The 21808-nt window shown below is 51.8% G+C and overlaps 1 protein-coding gene across 8 annotated transcripts in view; it reads right to left on the reverse strand.

Annotated features, from left to right (window-relative positions):
• Positions 1-21808, reverse strand: part of NCOR2 (nuclear receptor corepressor 2) — a 376514-nt gene that overhangs the window by 261390 nt on the left and 93316 nt on the right. For all 8 annotated transcript variants that reach the window (XM_036753385.1, XM_036753345.1, XM_036753339.1 and 5 more), the window contains exon 2: positions 11049-11274. In XM_036753385.1, coding sequence (XP_036609280.1) covers positions 11049-11153 — 105 coding nt within the window. In that variant the 5' untranslated portion in view covers positions 11154-11274. The remainder of the gene's footprint in view (positions 1-11048; positions 11275-21808) is intronic.

Raw genomic sequence — 21808 nt, forward strand, 5'->3', positions numbered from 1 at the left:
CTCAGATGCGGAGTCTACGGGACGCTCGCAGAGCCACTGGTGACAAGAAGCTGGGAGAGAGAGCCAGACTCACAGGACCGCAATCATAAGTAATGACCTGGGCCAGCTTTGTCATTGCAAAAGAAGAAACTGAGGACCACAAAGGGGGAGAGGGAGGGAAGGGAGGCCAGACAGAGGGGAACTGTATGAGAAAGGACCTTAAACTCCTGTCATAGGAGGGCTGCTAACCTGCAGAAAAGAGGTGCCCGAGAGAACATGATGGCTGCCATCAGGTATGGGAAGGGCTCTTATGTGGAAAAGGGACTAGGCTTCCGGGGTGTGACCCAAGAGGACCAACCTTCAATCCAGTATGAGAGAAAACTCAATAAAAACCAACGCCAACCAGTAACAGGGTAGGCTGGAGACCTGCGTGTCACAGCTTCTATAGCAGGAGGACCCTGTGTGGGTAGCAGGGTGGGTCTGATGCCTTCCAACAGCCCTTTCCAATTGTAACAGTCTATTACTCACTAGTGCCCCCTTCCTTGCCAACAGCAGTCAGTCTGAAAAAGATCTGTGGGTCCGAGTGGAAAGCAAGCCCAGCATGAATCAGTAAAGCGACACGGAATGCTATAAGAAAACTGGCTGAAGGATTGGCCATGATAAGCCACAGAAAGAAAGGGGGGGCCAGACCGACTTAACCCGGCTGGGGTTTGGTTTCCTCATGCATACAGTGAGGGAGCTGGCCAACAGCCTCAGAGGCCCCTTTGAGCTCCAGGATGATAATGCTGGTGAGACTGCAAGCTCAAGAGGATGTGCCTAAGAGAGTGCAGAGTGTGGCTAGGAGCCAGAAGAAGGGGGTATGGGAATTCCAGAAAAAAGGGATTCATCCACATCAGCATGAATACAACCCCCACGCTGACCCCCACAGCACAGTGGATACAACGCTGGCTCTGCAGTCAGGAAGATCCGAGTTCAAATCCGACCTCAGACACTTCCTAGCTGGGTGACCCTAGGCAAGTCACTTCACCCCATGTGCCTCACTTTCCTCATCTGTAAAGTGAATTGGATAAGGAAATGGCAAACCTCTCCAGTATCTGTGCCAAGAAAACCCTAAATGGGGTGACGAAGGGTCAGACACGACTGATGATGAAAGGGGGTAATACGAGCGCCTCCTCCAAGGGCTGCTGTGAGAATCAAATGGGTTGAATCACCGTAAAGTGCTTAGCATAGTGCCTGGCACACATAAGGTGCTTGATAAATGTTCGTTCTTTCCCATCCTTCTGAGGAAACTTCGGGCCCAGGAGGTTCTGGCAGTCAGGAGCAGAAGGGCTTCGGGGCAGACAGTCCTGGCATGTCGGGATCACTGTCAGCTGGCAAAGGGGACCCTTTTCCCCTTGCTGACCTTATAAAAAGCCGGGGGGGATTAGCTGTTCCCTGGCTGGGCCTCAGCTGGGCCTCAGCTGCCCCTGCCTTCTTTCCCAGACAAAGTATAAACCAGCCACTTGTCTGGCTCAGGGGGGAGGCTTCCACCCCTGCCCCAGGCCCAGGAGCCCACCTGCAGCAGCAGCGGTCAGGTGCAGTCAGGTGTCCAGACAGTAGGAGGGCCCCAGACACTCCAGGGAGGGATAAGAGGAGAGAAAGTGAGAAAATGTTAGGGAGGGCCAGGGGGCACAGCAGAAGGAGCCAGGGTCTACAGCCAAGCAACAGCCCATAGAACCGGTCCCCCTTCTGGGCCTCGGTGTCCTCATCTGTAAAATAAAAGGCTGAGCAGAGCACAGAAGGCATTGCCAAACACCCAAGAACATGTACATCTCCCTTTTCAAAGTATGTAATAAATTCCACACGTTACGTCCTACCTGCCTCCTGCTCATCTGGACTTCCTCCTGACCTCCCCTGTGTGCATTTTAAGACGTTGCCATGCCCCCCTTTTCAGCATCGCTATGGCTGACCCTTCCTCCCTAGCCCCATTAAAAAGAAAGAGGGAAAAAGGAAAAGGGGAAACACCAAACCCTCATGAGGGCCCCGGCCACGTCCAAAAATGCCCCCTGAGGTCTTAGAGAGACAGCGCTCAGGCCCCCATCACAGGCTTTTCCCTTACAGTCACTGGCCTTTTATTAATGTAACCTCCGGTTTCAATGAGTTTTAGAAAAAGAGGACAAGGAAGGAGTAGAATGTGCATCTCTCTACCTCCATCTCTCCCCCTCCTCCTCTCCTCTCTCCCTCTCACCCTTTTTCTCCCCTCCCCCAACCCCCACCTAAAAATAAACAGCTGGGATGGCTTTCTTTTCTGTTTCTGAAATGATCAAACCCTTGGGAGAAGAGGAAACCCATAAAATATTCGATGACATCCTCGCAGAATTCTGAATGATACAATCTCCAAATGGAAAGAGACTTGAGAGATCAGAGAGTGATGGCCTTGGGGTTATTCATGCCCATCAGGACAAACAAACAGGATGAGTAACACACTCCCTCCTGTTACAAATGAGGAAACTGAGACCCAGGAAGACTAACACAGTTGTGCAGGATCCAGCCCAAGGTCAGGGTGCAGAGGCATGTGCACCTCTGAGGCCAACCTCCTTTCCAAGCCCCCAGGCCAAAGGTCTGCCAGAGTACTCTGGGAGGTGTGGATCCACAGGGGAGAGAACAAGAGCAGGAGAAGCATTTCCTGTGGCTGACCTTGAACCAGGACACAGAGGCTACAGCTGCTTGAATTAAATTTCAATGCCACATCCCCCAAACAGAACCCTAGAACAGGATGAACTTCCTTCTGCAGGCTTTCGCAGAGGGCTGTTAACCCTATCGAGGAACACACGTGGGCTACCTTTAAAAATCCCAGCCTCAGGTGGACTTCCCCTCTCAGGGCTGGCGGGCACTGGCACTGCCACTAGTAATCTCAGGAGGCTGCCGGATACCGAGGTAAGGTCACAAAGCCAGTCTATGCTGGGAGGATCTGAACCCAGGCCTTCCTGACTCAGGCCCTCTAGCTACTTCATGGTGCTGGTTGGTTTTGACTGTTTGTTTTTATTCTAGCCTTCATAAAGTCTTTAAAATTTTTTATTGATTTCTACATTAAGGTATTGAAGGGCTTGGAATATGATACTCCGGAGGTCAGTGGAACTAGGATTAAAACCAAGAATCACCTACCCAGCAAAACTGAGTATCATGCCCCAAGGCAAAATATGGACTTTCAATAAAATAGAGGACTTTCAAGCTTTCTCAGTGAAAAGACCAGAGCTGAACAGAAAATCTGACTTTCAAACACAAGAATCAAGAGAAGCATGAAAAGGTAAACAAGAAAGAGAAACACAAGGGACTTAAAGTTGAACTGTTTTGTTTACATTCCTACATGGAAAGATGATGTGTATGATTCATGAGACCTCGGTATTAGAGTAGCTGAAAAGAATATGCATATATGTATATGTGTACGTGTGTGTGTGTGTGTGTGCGCGTATGTAGGTGTATTTATATATATATATATACACACATAGACAGAGGGCACAGGGTGAGTTGAATATGAAGGGATGATATCTAAAAAAATAAAATCAAGTTGAGGGATGAGAGAGGAATATATTGAGAGAGGTAGAAAGGGAGAGAGAGAATGGGGTAAATTATCTCGCATAAAAGTGGCAAGAAAAAGCAGTTCTGTTGGGAGGGAAGAGGGGGCAGGTGAGGGGGAATGAGTAAATCTTGCTCTCAATCTGACTGAGGAGGGAATACCATACACACTCAATTGGGTATCTTACCCCACAGGAAAGAAGGAGGAAGAAGATAAAAAAAGGGGGGATGATAGAAGGGAGGGCAGACAGGGAGAGGAGGTAATCAAAAACAAACACTTTCGAAAAGGGACAGGGTCAAGAGAGAAAATTCAATAAAGGGGGATAGGTTAGGAAGGAGCAAAATATAGTCAGTCTTTTACAACATAAGTATTGTGGAAGGGTTTAACATAATGATATGCATGTGGCCTATGCTGAATTGCTTGCCTTCTTAGGGAGGGTGGGGGGAGGGGAGGGAAGAGAGGAGAGAATTTGGAACTCAAAGTTTTAAAAACAGATGTTCAAAAACAAAAAAAAAAATTTTTTTGCATGCAACTAGGAAATAAGATACACAGGCAATGGGACATAGACATTTATCTTGCCCTACAAGAGAAGAAGGGAAAAGGGGATGGGAGGGGAGTGGGGTGACAGAACGGAGGGCTGACTGGGGAAAGGGGCAACCAGAATATACGCCATCTTGGAGTGGGGGGGGTAGAAATGGGGAGAAAATTCGTAATTCAAACTCTTGTGAAAATCAATGCTGAAAACTAAATATATTAAATAAATAAAATAAAATAAAACAAAACTTTTATTAACGAATCTTCTTTTCACATATCCTTCGTTTTTAAATAAATCCCTCTCCTTAGCCAGTATGTCACTCAGTGCTCACCCTAGGGCCTGGCACACAGTAGGCACTTAATAAATACTGATTGATTGATCCCTTTTAACAAATAAGAAGAGAAAAAAGTTCAGCGAAAGTAATCAACATATCAATCAATACATAAAATAAGTCATGTTCCAAATCTGTATTCCCTCAACTCCTGAAAAGAAAAGAAAGGGAGAGATGGGGGGAGGGAAGGATGAGGAAACTGAGTCACAGGAAAGGGAAGTGACTTGCCTAAGGTCACACAGTAATTGTTCACAGGTAGGTAGGTCACTTAGCCAATTAGCATCTATTACTACATCTATCACTGAGCATAGTGCCTGGCACATAGTAGGCACTTTATAAAATGCTAGCTGACTGACCTGAGCTGACTGTTCATAGGCTCGTAGGTTTTGAGCTGGAAGGAACGTTGGGCCATCTAGTCCAACCCCCTCATTTACAGATGGGGAAGCTGAGGCCCAGAGAGGTTATCAGTTGATTATTGTCCTCCATGCTCGAAGAAGACCCAAGTGACCTCACTGTGCTGGGGTCCAGGTATGGCGTCCGATTGTGGCCGATGAGACCAACAGGAGCTCGGAAGGCTCTACCACAGGCTGGGCACAGATAGCTCCCCTGAACATGAGCGATGGAGATGTCTCTAAATCTGTGCATCTCGTGTTTCCTTTGAAACTAGAGAGGCTGAACAATACAGACTGGACCAAAGACCCAGAGATGGAAGGACTTGGCCAACCCCTCACCGGGACCCCAGACTGGGAGTAAGAAGGGGCCCTGCTCCCTGCCTGGCCAGGCACCTTTCACTGTCCCAGCCCCCACTGTCCCTCAGCTTCCAGGGGCCTCCCAGCACATCAGACTCCTGAGGAAGAAGCAGGGGAACTATGAATGTTTCCAAAGGGGGACCCAGGGGACCCAGGGGCCACAGGCCTGAGGCCAGAATTCTCACTCTAGACTTTACTAGATCTGAGACAGGAGCTCAAGGTTACCAAGTACCTTAAGGAGAAGGGAAGACAGACACTCTCCACCCCCACCTCACTGCCCCCACCAAACAGCTGCTTCCCCATCCCCACCCCCACCATAAAAGGCCAGGACAGGACTCCAGGTAGCTCTGCCTCCCCCTCACCAGGGGGCCGCACTGGGTTCCTGGCTCATAAATCCACCGTTCTCAGCACCCCCATCCCCCATCCCTTGGGATGCCAACACTAGGGAAGAAGCCCTGGTCCTGGGAGGGCAGAAAAGCAGGAAATCCCCACGGATAATCAGCAGCTGACCCCACTTCCGTTCCCACAGCATAGAGCCTCAGGCGGGGGTTCCCCAAGCACAGAACCCCATGGCGGTTCTTCCCAAACACCTGCCAGGAACAGACCCCACGGGGTGAATGGGTCCCCAGCCTGGGCCTCGATGCGGCTGGGAGTGCCACAGGCCTAACAGGAGGGCCAGGAGCCTGAGGGGAGGTCATGTGGGGTGATGGGCTGGAAGAGCAGCACCCAGAACTAAGGCAACAACCTAAGGACTCCCCTCACGCCCCCCAGGCAGAGGGCCCAGATGCAAAACCACTTCTGAATCTGGAAGCAGCCTCTACCACCTGGGGCTTCCTCTTCCCTTCCACGGGCCCCGGCTCCGTCAGCCAACCACAGACTGCCAGAGCACGCTGCTGGATGGCTGGGAAAAGACAGCCCCAACCAGAGGACTGGGGACCTGGTAGATGGGGAAACGGATGTGTGGAGAGCTTAAAGGCCTTGCCCACGGTCACATGAGACAGGAAGCGCTGGATCCAAGAACAGGAGCTAAACGGCAGCTCCAAGGCCACGGAGTCCAACCCCTCCCCCCATTTTACAGAGGAGAAAACTGAAGCCCAGAAAGAGTCACCAAGGTCACGAGAGAGGGAGGGCCTTTGGAGACAACTCTGGCCCAGCCCCCACATTTTACAGAGGAGGAAACTGAGGCCCACAGTCACAGGGAGGGATGAGAGGGAATAAAGTATCACACATGCTGCCACACACACGGGCTCACTTATACGCACAATCACAAACACAAACATATACATACGTGTACACACATATGTATAAACACGTACACAACACCTTCATACCTGAGCTTACACATGTATACACACACCACTAAACTCATATACACAAGAACACACGCATATTCCTATTGTGCACATACACACACGTACACAGGCACCACACACAAACACGCATGCACATGCACACGTGTGGACTCATTCATACACACGCACACATCTCAACACGCATGCACATGTACTCACTCATAATTCACATACACACAAGCACATGCAGACGTGCACACATACATACACATTGTACAATACACTCACACACAGACACACACTCATACACACATGCACACGTGTGCTCACTCATCTATATACGTTCATGCACACATACATAAACATGGGTGCATGTAACACACTCATACATATGCACACAAATGTGCACATGCATATCATGCACAATTTACATACATGTGCGCACACACGCTCATTCACATGCATGTGCACACATACATCCACTCACACAGGCACAGATACACTTACACACATGCACACACAGCTCACGTGCCTAGGCACACACACATGTACACGCATACATGTGGTCATGTACACAATGCACACACACAATCCTATTGCTCAGGGCTCCAGATTCCACCCGTTACACACAGACTCAATGGAGGGCTGAGCCCAATCCCCCGGGCTGGGTGTCCGCAGCCCCAGATTCCAACCCTCTAAGGGGCTGGACAAGTGCCTTCCCCTCAGCAGTTCCCTTTCCTCAATCTGCAAAATGGGACAAGACAGCGTGGCTTCTTCCCCTCCCAAGACTGCTGTTAGAACTGACAGATAGTGCCCCTAGCGCAGTCACTGGCACATAACAGGTGCTCAATGGATGCTTGCTGACTTTTGTCTTTAAACTGGACGCTAGGCACATAGCACATAGCCCATAGCCAGCACAAAGAAGGTAGCTGAACATGTTTGTGGAAGGAGCGAAGGATCCAAGGAGCACTGCCTACAGCACTGGCCCTGGAGGTAGGAAAGCCCACTTTGGACACATGTGTGGCCCTGGGCAGTCAGGTAACCTCTCTGGGCCTCAGTTTCCTCACCTGTAAAATGAAGGGGTTGGACTCGATGGCTTGACGGTCCCTTCCAGTTCTCCCTCTATGACCTTCTACGATCTTACACAAGTGGGGAACACGGTGGCTGCCTCAATGAACCAAAGACGGGCCCGAGGGAGGCCGAGACAGCCAAGGTCGGGAGGGGGAATACATCGAGTGCCAGGCACAAGCAGATCCTGGAGGGTACTGAGGAAGACTTTTAAAAAGTCCTCTCAACAGATGTGTTTGCTCTAAAAAAACATGCTGTGACATTTGTAATTCCTGAGGACCCAGGCCACGCTCCCCTCCCTTCCCTCTCCCTCCTCCCACCCCCTGGGTCCCCTTCATGTCCAGGCTTCCCCCACTAGAATATAAGCTCTCAAGGACCTAAGACAGCTCCAAAACACGCATGATGGGAAATGCCGACCACCTCCAGAGAAGGAACTGAACTGAAGAAGGAGTCTGAACGCAGAGCCAAGAAGACTATGTCTCTCTCTTTTTCTGTTTTTGTTTGTTTCTTCTTTCTCGTGGTTTCTCCCATCAGTTCCCATTCTTCTTTACAACATGACCAACATGAAAACATGTTTAATATGAATGTATATGGAGAGCCTGTATCAGACTGCACACTGGAGGGGGGGAGAGGAGGGAGGGGGAGAAAACTGAGAACTCAAAATCCTGACATGTTGAAATGTTGAAAACTAAAAATTAATAAATTAGTTTTTTAAAAGGATATAAGCTCTCTGGGGGAGGAACTACCCAGCTTACTTGTCTCTGTAGCCCCAGTGCTTAGCACAGTGCCTGGAAACAGTAAGCACTTAATAAATGTTCATTCCGTCCATCCATCCCTATTCTCTATCTATCTATCCATTCCACTCTCTGTCTGTCTCTCTCCGTCCATCCATCCATCCATCCATGTTCCCACTGATCTAGAGAAACACAACCCAGGAGAAAAACGGAGAAACTTCCCTCTCTGTGGGGAGAGACAGGAAACGGGGCCCTGGGCGACTCAAAACCAGAGCAGCCGACAAGCGAGGGAGCCTGGAGCAGGGCGGAGATGAGGACGCAGACACACGGCTATAACCGCAAGCTGCGCCGGGCTCTCACTCCCTGACCCTGGATGAGTCAAACCCGGAGTTGTCCCCAGAACACCCCGCAGGGAGGTGAAAAAAGGAAACAGGGTGTGCTCCCCTGAAAACACACAGTTGGGCCCGCCAGGAGACCTGAGCGGGGGAGGGGCCAGGCTGGGCTGAGTCTCCCATCTCCCGGGACACAGACGCCAGGCACCACCCTCATGGCTGACCCTACGGCTTCCTCCTTCCTGCCTTCCCACCCCCCAGCCCGTTCCCTTCTTGTCTCGCCAGACAACTCAAACTCTAAGCCCAGAGGACTTCTCCCCCTCTCCCTCTGCCCATCTTAAACTACACCCCAGCGGCAGGACAGGTCTTACGCTGGCATCTGGGGTCTTAAGAATCAAAGGGAAGGGGGATTTTATCAGGCAATCATAGAACAAGAGCTGGAGAGTACCTCAGAGGCCATTCAATCCAACCCCCTTCACTTGACAAATGAGGAAACTGAGGCAAGAGGGAGTAAGAGGCAATGCTAGACGTACTTTACATCAGCTACTCAACAACCAGCTGCCTAACCAACCGGAAAGCATAAATTCCTTGAGGGGGGACTCTCTATTTGACAAGAACTCAGAAAACTGGAAAGCAGTTTGACAGAAATTACATTTAGACCAACATGCTACACCATCTGCCACAGGACGTTCAAAATGTGTGAGCAACCTGACTATGAAAAGATGGCACCACAAAACATGAGAAGCGAACCGGAGCAGGGACCTTTTACAGCTATGACGAGGGAAGGGACTCTTAACCAAAGAAGGGACAGAGGCAATTTGAAAAGATGAAACAGAGCATTTTGAGTGCGTGATATTGAGAGACTTTCTGCGTAAACAAAATCAATGCAGCCAGGATAAGAAAGAAAGCTGCTGATAGAGGCTATGGATTGAGGGGGGAAAAATCTTTGCATCAAATGTGTCTGAATCCGAAATCCAAGCTATCAAAGGCACTAAGACGAATATCAAGACCAAAGGGGTCCAAGGAGGGGAAGAAACAGTCCTCAAAGGAAGACTTTGAAACCACAAATAATCACATGAGACTGCTTCAAATCACCAATAATAAAAGAAATGCCCATCAGAACAACCCTTAGGTTTTACCTCTCACCCAACAAATTGGCAAAGGTGAAAAAAAGATGGAAATAGTCAATGGCGGAGGGGTTGTGGAAATACAGGAATACTGACACATTCAGTAGAGCACAAATCAGACCAATGATTCTGGACAACAATTTGAAATTATGCTTTTTTTAAAAGTGACTAAGATGTCCATATCCTTTGATCCTGTGGGCAGCTAGGCAGTGCAGTGGATAGAGCACTGGGCCTGGAGTCAGGAAGACCTGAGTTCAAATCCAGTGGCAGCCTCTAATTAGCTGTGTGACCTTGGGCAAGTCATTTAACCTGTTTGCCTCAGTCTCTTCTTCTACAAAACGGGGCTAACAGCACCTGCCTCCCAGGGTTGTTGTGAGGGTCAAATGAGATACGTCAAGTGCTCAGCACAGGGCCTAGCACATAGTAGGGTCTATACAAACGTTGGCTGCTATCATTATTTTTATTAGTATTAGATCCAGAGATGCCACCAGTGGGCATGTACTCCAAGGAGATCAAAAGACAGAAACGTCCCATTTCTACCAAAAGTATTTATAGGGCACCTTTGTCAAGGCGAAGAATTGGAAATTAAATAAACGCCCATCTATCGGGGAACAACTAAACAAATTACGGTACACCAATGTACGGGAAGAATACAGAAAACAGACAGGTCCCGATTAGCAGGAAAAATAAACCCCCCGAAGTGCTCATGTGCATTTGCATTGTTCCACTGCGTAAAACACGGTCACCAGTTCCACCTCAACAGAAGTCTGTGGCACGCGTTTAGACAATGTGACCGCTCTGGGGGATTCTTATCTGCACTGACCGAGACCCGGCAGTGTGTTCCTACACAAGATGTTATGTATATGATACGGATGACTACAATCATGTAAACGGAAAAGTGAGAAGAAAAACCGGAGGCCATGGGATTATAATGACCAAGGTTGGCCCCCAAAAAGATATGTGAGAAGGCAGCCCACCCCTTCTCTGCAGAGGTGGGGAACTATGGGTGGGGAGAGCAGAATACACTGTAAGAACCTATTCATGGGTTCATCTGCTTGAACTGAAATTTTATTTTTATTCTTCACAAAGGACGGCTTTCTGGGTGGGAGAGGAGGGATATATTCAAAAAAGAAGGTGATGGAAACACAAAAGATAGAAATAAAAAAAAACTTAACCTCACCAGCCAGTCTCAGATCATCCAAGACCACCCTAGCCCAGAGCCCCTGGCCCAAATAATAGCACCCGCAGCAGTCACACCCCCGCCCATGGATACAGTGAGAAGCCCGCTGCGGTGGAAATGACACAGAAGCCGAGAGACCCACCAGCCCCAAGCAAGGTCACTTACCGAATGCGGCCGAGCAATCTGGACCGGGTAAGAAATGGCGTGGGGAGGGTAGCGGGGCTCCGAGGCTCTCCAGGTCTGGGTCACGGGCTGGGCTGATCCAGACATAGTGACAGGAGGTGCGGGGACCGCTTCTGCCCCTCTCTCGGTCTCCTACTCTCTCTCAATCTTTGTCTGGGATCCAAGAAGATTTCTACATCACCGGCGCACCTCCCTGGTCACATGGCACCTGTGGGGGACAGGAAAGACAAGAGCCAGATTGAATACCATGCTGACCACCGCTCAGGAACCCCAACACACAACCCCCCTGCCCTCGCACAAAGAGCCCAGCCCGTATCCTTCAAGATTATTCCATGAGTAAGTCGAATGACAAGCATTTACTAAACACCAGGCCCTGGGGGATTCTAAGTCCTGCCCTTGAGGGGCTTACAATCTAAGAGAGAAAGAGAGTGGACAGCACCAGGTCCCAGGAAGGGAAATCGGAGCCTACTTTCCCTCATGTGTGCACCTGTCATGAGAGTCCCTCCCCAGGCCTTCCTACACACTCCTCTACACCAAAGGGCCCTGAACATCACCTGGAATCTTCCTCACAACCAGATCTTGCCTGTATCCCCACCCCACCACCCCCCAAAAAAATTAGGAACAGTCACCTCTCTAGAGAAAAGGAGATGCCTGTCCAAGGGTACGAGGTGCAGGAAACCGGGTCAACCAGGAGGCCGTCCCTTCTACCTGCCCTTCTCCCAGCCCTCCCTCTCCTTCCTCTCCCCCACCTCCACACTCCCTTCCCCCATCTACTGCCACCTCCCAGACATCACCTCATGGCCAGCCTGCCATTAGCTCAGGGCCCTCGAGGGCCCAGCCAGGGGCCTTCCAAAGTATCAGGGCAAAGTTCAGCCAGGACAGCCCAAAGGACTCCCGGCAAGCGGGCAAGCGTAGTGACAGACAAGTCCGGGAGGCTGACAACCAAAGACCTTTGTTTTCCTGAGTCCGCAGGCCAGGCCCTGCAAAGACCCCAGGTCAGGGGTCTGCCTCCTATCTGCTTGCTGGTCAGACCCTCAGCAGGCCAAGTAACTTCTCTGAGGTAGAGAGCGGAACGGCAAGCCAGGCATTTAAGAGGCAGGAAATCAGACAAGCAGAGAGCCTGATGCAGGGAAAACTATTTGGGGTCCAGGTCATTCCCACTTTTTCAGACCAGGTGGCAAGACAAACTGTAAACAATGATGGTTCACATTTCCGTGGTGCTCTCAGGTGCGCAGAGCCCCTTCCCATCCATTATCCCATTCAACCCTCACAACAACCCTGGGGGTATGTGAGGTGACGAACCCCCATTGGGAAGATGAGAAAACTGAGGCTGAAGAGACTGAGCAACCTGGCTGTGGCAGCACACAGACCCCAGAAACAAGCTGTGAACCCCGGTCCAACCCTCTATCCCCCCAGCCAAGCCTCTTGTCTAACAGTGACCCCAAAATGCTGACGTTTCTCATTCCCTCCCAAGGACTTCCTCCAGACTCCCACCCCCAAGGAGGACCAAGGAAACGACCCGAAGCCCGCAGGCCACCACCTTCTTCCAAGCCACAGGCTGACATCGGCCACTGAGGCCAGTAAGCTAGGTGGCTGTCTGATACGGCTGGTGGGGAAGAGAGTGGAGAATGACGACAAGAGAGATGAGAAGGAAAAATGCAATGTTTAGCACGGGTGCGCGCACACACACACACTACTTCAGAAGGCAATGAATGCCTAAGTTACACCTGGGCACTGGGCAGCTGGGGTGGGAGGATGGTACCTTCTTGGGGGCAGGGGCGACCTGGGTCAGTGGGAAGGCAAGCAGTGTGCTCTGAGGTACAAGGGCCTGATCTGGGGCCACAGGGCCTCAAGCTGGAGTCACAGGGTAGAGCCTCAGGGACCGTCAGGGACCTTCATTTTACAAATAAGGAACTGAGGTCCAAGGGCAGGTGACTTGGCTGCAGGCAGAGTTCAGGCCTCCTACTTATCATTTGTGACTTGGAGTGAATCCCTCAATCTCAAGTCATCCAGAAGTCCATGGAATCTCCTTGAGGGCCGGGGCTGCTTAGCACCACCCAGCTCACAGTAGTCACTTCATAAATGCTTTTTAAACTGGATAAGAGATTGGCCCTGTGATTTCACTAATACAGAGAACTTCTCTCTTAGCAAGGCCAGTCAGCACCTTCTCCAAGGTTCAGAGCCCTGGGTGCCGTGCTAAGGTTAAGCCGCACACCTCCAGGACAGGTAGGGGCCCTGACTCCAGGGCTAGCCCCATCCACTGGCCCACAGGGCCTCTCCTTTATACAGCAGCAGAGATATCAAAAAAGGAGATTAGTCTAAACTACCTCTTATCTCTTATCATTCTAACCCTATGACCCTAATAAAAGAAAACCCCCCTCACACTTCCAGCTATTGGACAGGTTTGCTGGCTACTAAAGGCTAGTAGAGATACAAAAGGAAGGTCCAAAGGCTCGGTGGGTCCCAGGGAGGAGGCCCCTCCAACAGCAGCAGCAAAATGAGCTCCCTTTTCCCCACCTTGCTCTTCTCATCAGTAAAACAAGCAGGTTCTGCCAAAAGATCTCAGTTTGCTGCAGCTCGATGATTATTAAATTTTCAGGGTGAGCTTTTACACCTCAGAAATCAGCAAATGCTACAAATCAACGCTTGACTTACTGTTCTGCGGATTGTCTAGACTTAAGAAATTGGTGGAGAAAATACAAATGATGCAGATTAAATTTCAAAGTCCATCCGGCGTACTTTTTTTCTCCCTAGACAGCCAAGTACTGAACATTTACCAGCAACCCTCGGTTTGCCTGCCACCTCTAACAATATATATTTGACTGACTCAACACCCAAATGTCCCCAAGAAACCAGCTCCCTCTCTGCCTCCCATCTGGAGTCGGGAGATACTGTCCAACTCTGTTCCTGGAAAGACCACCGATCTGAAGCCAGAAAAGACCCGGGAAGCCATTTGATCTACATTTTCAAGAGAAGGATCCCAAAGTTTAACACAACCCTGCCAAAGAGCCAGTCCCTGTAATCCCTGCTATGAGGGGAGGCTGAGGCTGAGGTTGATGGGAGGCTTGAACCTGGGAGGTCTGAGCTACAGCAGGCTAAGCCCCAAGGCAGGCGCCATATTGGCCATCCGCACAGAAAGGGCTCGCAATATCTCAGTGAGGAGACCTCTTACTCAGAGAGGGTAGAGAAATAAATATGATGAGCCCCCAAGCTGCCTAAAGAAGGCTGAACCAGCAAAGCTTCCAAGTCTGGATCAACAGTGAGGTCTGGGCAAGACAGGCCACTGCATTTCCAGCCTGAGTGAGACAGAGAGACCAAAAAACAAACAAACAAAAAAAACCAAATAATTCCTGTCCTCAAGGAGCTCACCTTATCCCATCAGGGGAAAACAACACATATGCAGGAAGTGTATACAAAACACAAAGTAATTTGGGGGTTTTCATATGACAAGAGACCAGCTTATCCAACTCTCCCCTATCAGAGATAGAAAAACTGAGGCCCTGAGAGGTAAATGCCTAGTCCGGGGCACCACGGTTAGCTAGGGCAGCACAGGCATTCAAAGCGAGGTCTGACCCAGATCTTCAGACACCATGTTCACTCTCTGGGCACAATGCTACAGGACAGGCTCCCCCCACCTCATAACCAGCAAGCAGAAAGCACTTCAGGCGTGGCTAAGGCTGAGAGTGTAGGCCCAGAAAATGGAGAGTACCAATGATGCTGACACATTACAGTCTAACTGTGCACGACTCATGGGACTGGAGTCTGGGGGTCTGGGTTCAAATCCCTGGCTCCTGTATGACCTTAGGTAGGTCACCGCCCCACCCTGAACCTCAGTTTCTCCATCACTAAAATGAAGACTCAGACCAAAGGCCTCTCATTCTTTGATCTAATTATCAAGATGGTAAATGCTTGAAGGCTGCGACCAGCCCTCCCCTTCTGCCCCCTTTCTCTTCTCTAGGCTGAACATCCACAGTACCTTCAACTAATCTGACCAATGGGGCCTGTGCATAACAGTGAGAGCCACACCTGGGCACTGCCCAACCCTGGCCCAGACAACATCTGAGGAGCTGGAGGGAACTGCAAAGGCCATCTGTTTTAACCCTTCCTGTCACAGGTGAGGTACAGAGAGGTTCCAGGGTCAGCGGTTTGGAGCTGGAAGGGACCTCAGAGGCCGTCCAGCAAAGGGGAAACTGAGGACCGGGACAGGGCAGGCCAGGCAGGTAGCAGGGAACGGAGTCAGGATCTGAACCCGGGATTGCCCATGCCACCAGGCCTCTCCCATTTCAGTCCCTGACATCTTGCTTCCTCTTTAAACACCCTGGTCACTCGAAAGGAAGGGAAGGGGCCCGAAAGTAACTGCAGTTAGCACGCACTGCACGAGTCCATTAAAGTCACCCCCAGGGACCCAGCTCCTTTCTCCAGAGAGGAGGGGGCAGTTACATGAGCTCCTGCCCCCCCCATTGTTCCAGAAGAGCTGCAGGCCATTTCAAAATTGCTATCTATGCTGTTTAATCTTGAAGTTTCAGTAACCCAGGCCAAAAAAAAAAAGTCACTTATCCATAGCTATTTCTAACTTCCTTTTCCCCACTGAAATTCCAGAGGGAACAGCCCATATAACCCAAGCCCTCCTGTGGTCAGAGGTTCCCTCCAAACCATCTCTTCAAAAAAAACCATCTCTTTTCCCACTGCCTGATCCAGATCCGGCCGGCCTGAGGGGCTTCACGCAGTCCAAACTGGCAGCCGCTACCCGTCCCGGGCCTCCACATGGGCAAACGCCAGAGCCACGGCCAAGCTTCCCAGAAGGGAAGAATGGACAGAGTCTCCCCCACCTGGCCCATCCCGGGCTTGGCCCTCTTTCAAGAGGCCCCCGTGGCAGGACTCCAGATCCCTTGAGGCCCCACGGGCTGAGAGGCTCAATATCCTCCCAGATGTGCTCATTAATAAACTCAATTTCCTTCTCTAACCGAAGCAATATTTAGCAAGATGTTTTGTTAAGGGCCTCGTTTTGTCTCCGTACTGGTGTGGTTTGGAGTTAGGAGAACGGAGGCTAATGTCAGTTATGTTTTTAGGAGATGGGGGTGAGAAGAGGGAGAGTCCCTCAGGATAAAAGACCCAGGAGCAATCTCACATCTGCTTAAGCTTCGTCCAAACTTCAGCGGAAAGACCAGACGCAGCACAGCGTGGCGGGCAGGGCACTGGGTATGGAAGCAGGGTGATGGGTTCGAGTCCTGAGCCGTATTTACTAAAGGCATGACCCCGAGCGAGCCACTTCCACCATCAAGTGAGGAATGGGGGCTCGAGGCTCCCGGGGCCTCTTGTGACTCTAAACATCGATCATGACGATAAACATGACACTAACACGACGCCACAACTGGCTCCTCTGCACAGGTAACACCCAATTCTGTTCTGGGTCTGTAGCACCTATCTGGGAGGAGGAAGGAGTGACGGGCGGCTCTCGAGAATGTTATTTATCATCTCAGCTCAAGCAGTAGCAGTCGTGACGACAATGACAACAGGCGACACTTCCATAGCACCTACTGTGTGCCAGGCGCCATGCTAAGTGCTTTACAATTATCTCATTTGACCCTCACAACAATCCTTCGAGGCACGGGCTGTTACTATCTCTGTTTTACAGATGAGGAAAAGGCGGCAGGCAAAGGGTAAGTGACTTGACTAGGGTCACGCAGCTTGTACATGCCTGTGGCTGGATTTGAACTCAGGACTTCCTGACTCCAGGCCCTATCCACTGGGCCACCTTAATAGTCAACATTAATATGGTGCTTTGAGATTTGCAGATCTCTTTACATGAGAAATCTCATTAGGGGCTCCCCATAACCTTGTGAGGAAGGTGAATGAAGTACCGGGCATTGTACCAAGCTGACTCTGGGCCTCTTACGGATGAAGACAATGAGCTTCCCAGGGATGAAGCAGAGGGCACCAAGAAGAGTCACACGCCAGCTTCTGTTCCTCAGGCTGAGGTCCCATAATCCCCAGGCCCCCGTATGGGGGCAGGGGTCCTGTCCAGGTCCAAGCTTCTGAGCCTCAGACCGGCCCAGAGTCACAGGGGAGGGATCCCGGCAACAAACACCAGTGACTCCCTTTCACCCCCAGGATTAAGTAAAAAAGGGCTTCCCTTCCCAATTTTTCCTTTACGATCCCCCCAAACAGGCCTGCCAGCTGCTCCAGACCCACGAGCCTGTCCTCTGTCCCCCATGCCTGGTCTGCTCTCCCTCCCCCTCTGCGTCTGCACTCCAACGCCACTCTGTGCAGGGGCCTCTCTGGTCTCCGGGCACTCCACAGTGACCTTCCTTCTAGTCTGCACGGACTCCAAATGCACCTGTCTGTTCCCCCACCCAACTACCTCCATTAGAAAGTAAGCTTCCCGGGGCAGGAACGTCTGTGCAGGTTTGGTTTTGCTTGTATCCCTGGCACTCAGCAGGGGGCCTGACACACAGTGAGCGCTAAATAAATGCTCACTGAGTGACTGAACTGGGCTTAGCCAGGCACGCAGGAAGGAGAGGGAGACCAGAGCATGGAACAGACCCGGGGAGCCTTTCATTTTACAGATAAAGAAACTGAGGCCTAGAGAGAGGGGATGGGGGTCAGAGGTGGGTCCCAGCCCAGCCAGGGGTCCAGCACTGTACCCCTCCAAGGCTTCCCCAGATGATGCCTGTCCCAGTCACTTCCCTCCCCACCCCCACCCCCAAAAAGGCTGATAATGGTCTTGTGGGAAAAGCACAGGCTCTAGGTTTATATCCCACCTGAGACTTACTACCGGTGTGGCCTTGGGCAAGTCACACCCCCCATCTCCTCTAAGAACCTCAGTGAACTGGCTGGACTAGAGGACCTCTGACATCTCTTCCTGCCTGAAATCCATGCTCCTCCCCATCCAGGCTAGGAAGCTCAGATGAGATGATGTCTAATGAGGGAAGGCACTCCACAAGCCTCCGGGCTGAAATCATCTCTATTCTTGTTCCATCTCCCCAAAGATCTCCAATCAGGCACTGGCCAGTGCCCTCTGGGGAGATCCCCCCCACCCAGTGACAGAGGAGGCGGAGAAGTCCAGCTTCACCCACTCCCCTCCTGGCTGTAGGACCCGCTGCCAGCTCTGGGCAGCTCTAAACTGAAGGGCGGATGCCAGCGCGCACTGGTCAAGGGAGACAGAGCTCTGGGAGCTCCCCAAACGGAGGAAATCACAGCTCAGAAAAGAAAGAGAAGGTTCTCTCCTGACCTGCCAGCTCCGGGCCCCCACTACCCCCTCCAGCTGGGAAGGGAATGCTCCCAGCTCCCAGGCCAGAAAAATCAATACATGCCCACATCCATGCCAAGCTGGGGGACAGCGCTCCATTCCAGATTGTGGGAGCACAGAATTACCACGGGCCTGGAATCTTCTGGAGGAGGAGGAGCTATCCCATGTGTGTGTTCACACACACACACACACACACACACACACACACACACACGCACACACAGCCCTACCTAAACTTAGGCACAGAAGACACCTTCAAGCGTGTGGCTGAGCATCCCGACCCACGTACCACGCTCATGATGGCAGGATAATGGAGCTGTCTTCACCAACACGTGCCTAAAATTTTCTTGGAACTAATCCGCGATGACACTGATATTTGCGTATCTCTAGGCAAGCTTCTGAATTAATAATCAGACTGTCAGAAGATAAGCCCCGAGCGGCCCTGACAGCGCTCACGTGCACGCCAGCATGTCCCTGGGACTCCCTTGAAGAGCCTACACAAACCAGGTGAAAACTGTATTCTGGAGTGGAGTCAATATGGAGGACACAAGACAGCCTCCCCCCAACACACCCTGCATGCATACACACACACACACACACACACACACACACACACACACACACACACACGGGCGAGAAGATCCAGGAACAAAATCTCCATCCAGGGTCTCATATCTGAGCCCAGCGCCGATGGCACCTTCCCAGGGAAGCCTTCCCAGTCGGCTCCAAGCCGAGCCCGGGCCCTGCCGCCGCCCCCCAATCTCCCTCCCATCTCCGGTCTCCGACGGTCCATCTCCCATCTCTGCACAGGCTGGCCACCCCTCGTCCGTATCAAGCGCTCTCTCTCCTCCTCCTTGGAGGCTGGGCCCAGGGATGGCCTCCTCTGAGAAGCCTCTCCTGATTTCACCCATTGTTAGGAGGTTCTTATTTCTCTACTGAGCTTCAAACAAGAAAACATATCTGGATGGATCCTGTCCCCCATAAGAACACAAGTCCCCTGAGGGCAAGGTTTTTGTTTCTGTCCTGCCCACATTGGCCACTGAGTGTTTGTGGAACTGAATTTGGAGCCTGCACCGTGCAGTTCAGCTCTTAGATCTGGAGTCCAAAAGAGCTGGACCCGAATCCAGGCCCCGAGTCAGGAAGCCCCAGGTTCAAATCCTACTACTTCAGATGTTTGCTGGAGGCATGACCCCAAGCCTCCTTTTGTCTGAAATGGCTAATGATATCAAAAGAAATAATATCTAGGAAGTGCTCAAGTGATGAGGTGGGGTTTAAGCAGCCCGCAAGCCTGGGAAGCAGTGTGGTGCAGCGGTGGAGCCAGGGCCCTCCTCTGACCCATCACTCACAGGGTGACTCTGACCCTGAGTGTCCTCACCTGTAAAACGGGAGAGCAAGCGGTGATGCCTTCTGGGTCCCCTCCAGCTCAACCTCGAGGATCCCAGGAGCTTCCCCAGTGAAGGAACACTGTGATGAGGCCTTTGTACCGTGAGTTATCGCAGCCCCCCACCGCCCCCCCCCCACCCCGCTCCACACACGCTTTATCTGGTTGGAAAACGCTGCTTTTTGTCTATCCGGTCCGTTCAAGGCAGAGCCTGCTTGTCATCACCCTGCCGAGGAAGCCCACTCAAAGTAATAACGCCCATTTGTACAGATTTATACGGATGCTTCATGATTTACGAAGCCATCTCTCTCAGCAAAGCCACGGGAGGGGCGGAGAATCCGTCCTACAGCCGAGGAGGTGCGGTTCGCTCAGAGAGCCTGAGGCAGCCAACCCCCCCCTCCTTCCCCTTCCTCCCCCCCACCCCCCACCGCTGGCGACCTCTCACTGCCGTGACACTCAGGTCAGCCCTGTAAAGGCAGATCAAAGGACCAGCATCACGGAGAGAGCTGTGGCTCTGGAGTCCTAAGGATTTGGGTTCAAATCAAACAGCATTTAGTAAAAGCACCTGGGACGTGCCAGTCACTGGGTAGAAAAAGGGGTAGGGGGGGCAGAGCCCTCCTTCCAAGAAGCTTCGATTCCAGTAGGTCCAATAACTCCCTTAGCCTCCTGGGTCTCAGTTTCTCCATCTGTAAAGGGGTGGAGATGGATGCTCTCTAAGGCTCCTTCCAGCTTTCTTCCAAATCCTAAGGTTTGCCAGCCTACCCTTCTCTGGGTGAAACGCGGGTGGCTAAGCAAAGCCAGCATCCACACGGCTCACCTGGCAAAGCCTGGTCCTCCTCCCTCCATGGGCGGGCGAAGGCTCAAGTTTCCAAAGCCCGAGCATCCCTGTTCTCCATCTGCCACGGCCCAGGGCAGGGGCGAGCTTCCCCGCAGTCCCTCAGACCGCCCTTGCCTGCCTCGGCTCAGCTCGAGGTGGCCCAAGTCCCCTCTCCCTCCCTCCCCACCTCGTCTCCCGGCCCCCTCACAGAGGCCATTCCTCAAACTGGAAATCTACAGGAGAAGCCGTGGGCTCCGGGGTATCGGCCCCAGTCATCCGTCTCCAGCACGGCTCATCCGATTTCAACACAGACAGGGAACATGAGATGCTTGGCTTTGGGCAATGATCCAAGATAGGTCAGCATGGAAAACCAATAAGGGGAACTCGCTGAGGGAGAATGCCCAGGAGCACCTGTCTGATCTGGGCCGGCTCACAAGCAGCCACCCCCCGCCGCCCCCCAGGACCCTCCCTCCTCATCTCCATCCCCCGCCCCCCCAGGGGCCACTGGAAGAGGGCAGGATGCCACCTAGTCCTCAGGCCGGGCATCCTTCCTCTGCCATTCCCAGGAAAGGGTCCTGCCTGCTGCTACAGAGGGCTGAAAGAGTGGCTCCAGGAGAGAGAGATAACACCAGAGAGGAAAGAAAGCCCCACCCGCCCATCATGTAAAGGACTCTTCCTTTCCCTCCCCTCTCAACCATGCTTCAAGACCCGAGCACACACTAAGGACCTACTATGGTGCCAGGCACAGTGCTAAGCCCTAGGGACACAGAGAAGCGAAAGACAGTCCCTGCCCCCAAGAAGCCAGCATTCTACCGGGGGAGACACCAAGTAAAGGACTGATTCTGGAAATGAAGGGAAGAGCCTAGCAGTGGGGAGGCACAGTCTTCAGGAACCAGGAGTCCCAGCTCCCCCACTCAATGGCTGTGGGACCTCAGGAAAGGCTCCTGCCTTCTCTAAGCACCCACTTTCCTGTCTGTGAAACCTGGATGACAGTATCACTGGCGTGCCACTGAAACTCTTCTCATAGGCTGTGGCCATCGCTTAGAATGGAAGCCAATGAGAGCGGCGTCTGTCTTGCTGTTTCCCCAGTGCTCAACACAGTGCCCGGCATGTATTAAGTGCTTAATAAATGCCTTCTGGAGAAGGAAATGGCAAACCACTCCAGCGTCACTGCCAAGAAAGCCCCAAAGGGGGTCACCAGGAGCAAGATGCGGCTGAAAAAAAAAATGCCTTTTCATTCAGTCACTGGTTCATTCGGTGGGCCGTCTACCTCGGGGGCACACTGTGACAAGGCC

The sequence above is a fragment of the Trichosurus vulpecula genome, chromosome 1, assembly GCF_011100635.1.
Source record: "Trichosurus vulpecula isolate mTriVul1 chromosome 1, mTriVul1.pri, whole genome shotgun sequence".
NCBI lineage: Eukaryota > Metazoa > Chordata > Mammalia > Diprotodontia > Phalangeridae > Trichosurus > Trichosurus vulpecula.